This window comes from Electrona antarctica (genome assembly GCF_951216825.1).
Source record: "Electrona antarctica genome assembly, chromosome: 3".
Lineage (NCBI taxonomy): Eukaryota > Metazoa > Chordata > Actinopteri > Myctophiformes > Myctophidae > Electrona > Electrona antarctica.
The window spans coordinates 61,305,688-61,308,936 of NC_136808.1; the positions used below are offsets into that span (position 1 = coordinate 61,305,688).

Here is a 3,249-nt window from a genome sequence, read left to right on the forward strand (position 1 = left end):
GGAGTGGTTTGCACCACTCAACAAAAAAAAATCACACCTGTGTGAGCTGAGTGGTGTAAGGTATTATATAGCCTGATCAGCTGTGGTCTGACGTAATGAAATCACACCCGTGTGAACTGAGTGACCATAACAACCATGCTAATTTTTTTGGTACGAACAAACACGTGGACACGTGGACACGTAAACTAACAAAGCCAGTTGTTGGAGTGGTTTACACCACTCAAAAAAGGGGGGTGGGGGGGGGGGTACCGCCCTAAAGTCGGCTCTTCGGTGCTACTGAAAATTTCTGACGAGCCGAAATCATTTCGGCACTACAGCGCCGAAACAGCGGTAAAATAGGAGTATGAATCGGCCCTAAAGAGCCCCTCCCTAGGCGGAGAGGGACATTCAACCCCCTTCATTAATGTTACATGCATCAACTAATCAAATAATGCATTTCTGCATGATCTAATAGGCCTACAGACCTACACTACATCTACATTGCATCAAAGGATTTACAAGTGAAAATCTCTGGTATTATTTAAAGGGCTTTTACGACATCCATGTTTGCGACGTCCATAAGTCGTCATGGTTACCCAACCCAACCCACATTGCTAATCAGACTACTTGGTGTGTGGACCCCGTCCAGGAATTCCATATTGGGGCATTGCGATGTCATCGTGATGACAAGAGCATCCCCACCGGAAAATGTTATAAGCAACTGCGATCGAAGAATGTCCTCTACACTTTGAAGTCCTGGCCTCATACTCTCTGACTTCTACAACTCTCCCATCGCTGACCCCTGCTGGTAGCCACTTGAAGTCATCCCTTGGTCTCTTAGAAACCAAGAAGGAAGGCTGCAGTTAACTCAAGTTCTTCACACTCAACTCAACGGAACATTTGAACGCAACATGACCAGAAGCATGCTGGGCCAGGCCGTGCGACGTTTCACCACTTCTGTGGTGCGCTCTTCCCACTACGCTGAGGGACCAGGGAAGAACCTGCCGTTCTCTGTGGACAACAGGTGGCTTCTTCTGGTCAAGATGGCACTGTTCTTCGGCAGTGGCTTTGCGTTCCCCTTCTTTCTCGTCAGACACCAGATCCTGAAGAAGTAAAGTGGTGTGTTTGCGATGGCATCCAACGCTGTATTCAAGGTGTTCAACTGGAGAATATGCATCTACCTGTAGTCTATTAAGAAGAATGGGAAAACATTTTGGAACCCTTTGTATGTGTAAATCAATAAAGGTGCATTTATATAGTGCCTTTATCCAAAGCACTTTACAATGTGCTAAACCAAGACACCATGAGGAACAGTTAGGGGCTGTCTGGCTCAAGGAAGGACACTTCAGTAGAACACTAAAGGTGGCCTTACACTAGCCGATAATCGGGCATTTTTGACGCTCGGGGGGTGCCCGACCGCTCAAAGCGCGATCGGGATCGGCCCGATCCACATCAAGAATGTTTGATATTTGCTCTGCCCCGGTCCGATTATCCTGTAGTGTGTGGTGCTATCAGATTTCAGATTGGTTGTCATTGTCAAATCCGTTTTCCCAAGACTTCCGCATTTAAAACACTACTGCGCATGCTTCTATCGTCCCAAACCCTAGTGTGCCTCTGCTCGGTGCTCGAATCTTCCACAAATTGGGCACAAAGAAATGCAGATGAGTGTATGCGTCACGTCATGCGCCAGTGAGCAACTTGATTGAAATTAATTGGTGGGGCGGGGATGTCCGTTCCTCAGTTCTTACATACTGTAACTCTATGACGGCCACCCACCGTTCTGATCAAATACCATGGTGGCAGTTCCTGATCCCAGTGGACCAAATCTTTTTTTCCCCCTAGTATCCGGGTTCTGTGTTCCCCACTTACTAAAGAGTTAGTGTTAGAGTTGGTGTACCTCTGGATATACTCCCACTCCAAAACATGACATTAAAGTTGAGGTGCCCCGGTAGCAGCTAGAGGTGGGATAGCTGCTGCTGATTGGCCAGGCCGTTTTGTCTGCCTGAGAGTTCCCAGATGGGAGCAGGAGGGGGGAACCCAGTGTACTCTCTGCTGCCCCATCTGGCGGAGTCAGGTTAGTGCCCCGGGTCACCTTCAGAGGACTACGACCTCTGAGGCTTCGTACACACATATCAGACGAACATGCTCTGTGCTGTCTCAATGCTTTTCCAATGGAAGTCACGTGGTTTGACCAAACAGTTGTGTGTGATGGGGGGGGGGGGGGGGGGGGGGGGGGGGGCAATCAAACACAAGTGTTTGGTCAAACCACGTGACTTCCATTGGAAAAGCATTGGGGCGGCCATGAAACACAGGCAGAGCACAGCACAGTTGTTCTTTATGTGCGTACGAAGCCTCAGGCCTGGAGGAAACAACGAGAGATCAAAAGCAGCTACTATATCAAAACACACCTTAGTTCCTAGTCACTTCCTTCATTGCCTAAGATAACCCCCAAACATTTCCCAAATGCCACTACTCTAGCAGAGAACGATTAACTGTCGGACATATAAGCTGGCACAGTCACAATATGGGTATTGTGTCAAGTCAGACAACCATTTCACTTGTAACAATATACGTGGGTTATTGTGTCAAGGCAGCTATCCCTGTCAGACATACTCCTCGTAGGCAGCTATCCCTGTCAGACATACTCCTCGTAGGCAGCTATCCCTGTCAGACATACTCCTCGTAGGCAGCTATCCCTGTCAGACATACTCCTCGTAGGCAGCTATCCCTGTCAGACATACTCCTCGTAGGCAGCTATCCCTGTCAGACATACTCCTCGTAGGCAGCTATCCCTGTCAGACATACTCCTCGTAGGCAGCTATCCCTGTCAGACATACTCCTCGTAGGCAGCTATCCCTGTCAGACATACTCCTCGTAGTCACAATACGTGGATAGATGTAATGGAACCAACACTCCATTTGGCACATATCTAGGTTTTGAAGCCCAGGGTTCTTTCTTTTTTGGATTTACATTTTTAAATGAAACCATACATACATGTAAGCCACTCATCTGTTCTGTCAACTAAACAAAAACAATTCACATGCATGCACTGAATTGCAATTATATATGTAATACATAGTATTTTGTTCAAATGGTAAATGGTGCATTTATATAGCGCCTTTATCCAAGGATTACATTCACCCATTCATGGCAGAGGAAACCATGCAAGGCACCAACCTGCACATCAGGAGCAATTAAGGGTTCAGTGTCTTGCTCAAGGACACTTCGACACTAACTCTGGGGGTGCTCGGGTTCGAACTGGGAACCTTA

The 3,249-nt window shown here is 47.5% G+C and overlaps 1 protein-coding gene across 1 annotated transcript; it reads left to right on the forward strand.

Annotated features, from left to right (window-relative positions):
* Positions 1-902: 902 nt before the first annotated feature.
* On the forward strand, positions 903-1,094 carry cox7c (cytochrome c oxidase subunit 7C; the record flags this gene model as incomplete). Its single annotated transcript, XM_079497931.1, has 1 exon — positions 903-1,094. The coding sequence occupies one exon, from the start codon at positions 903-905 to the stop codon at positions 1,092-1,094; it is 192 nt and encodes a 63-aa protein (XP_079354057.1).
* Between the last annotated feature and the right edge of the window lie 2,155 nt (positions 1,095-3,249).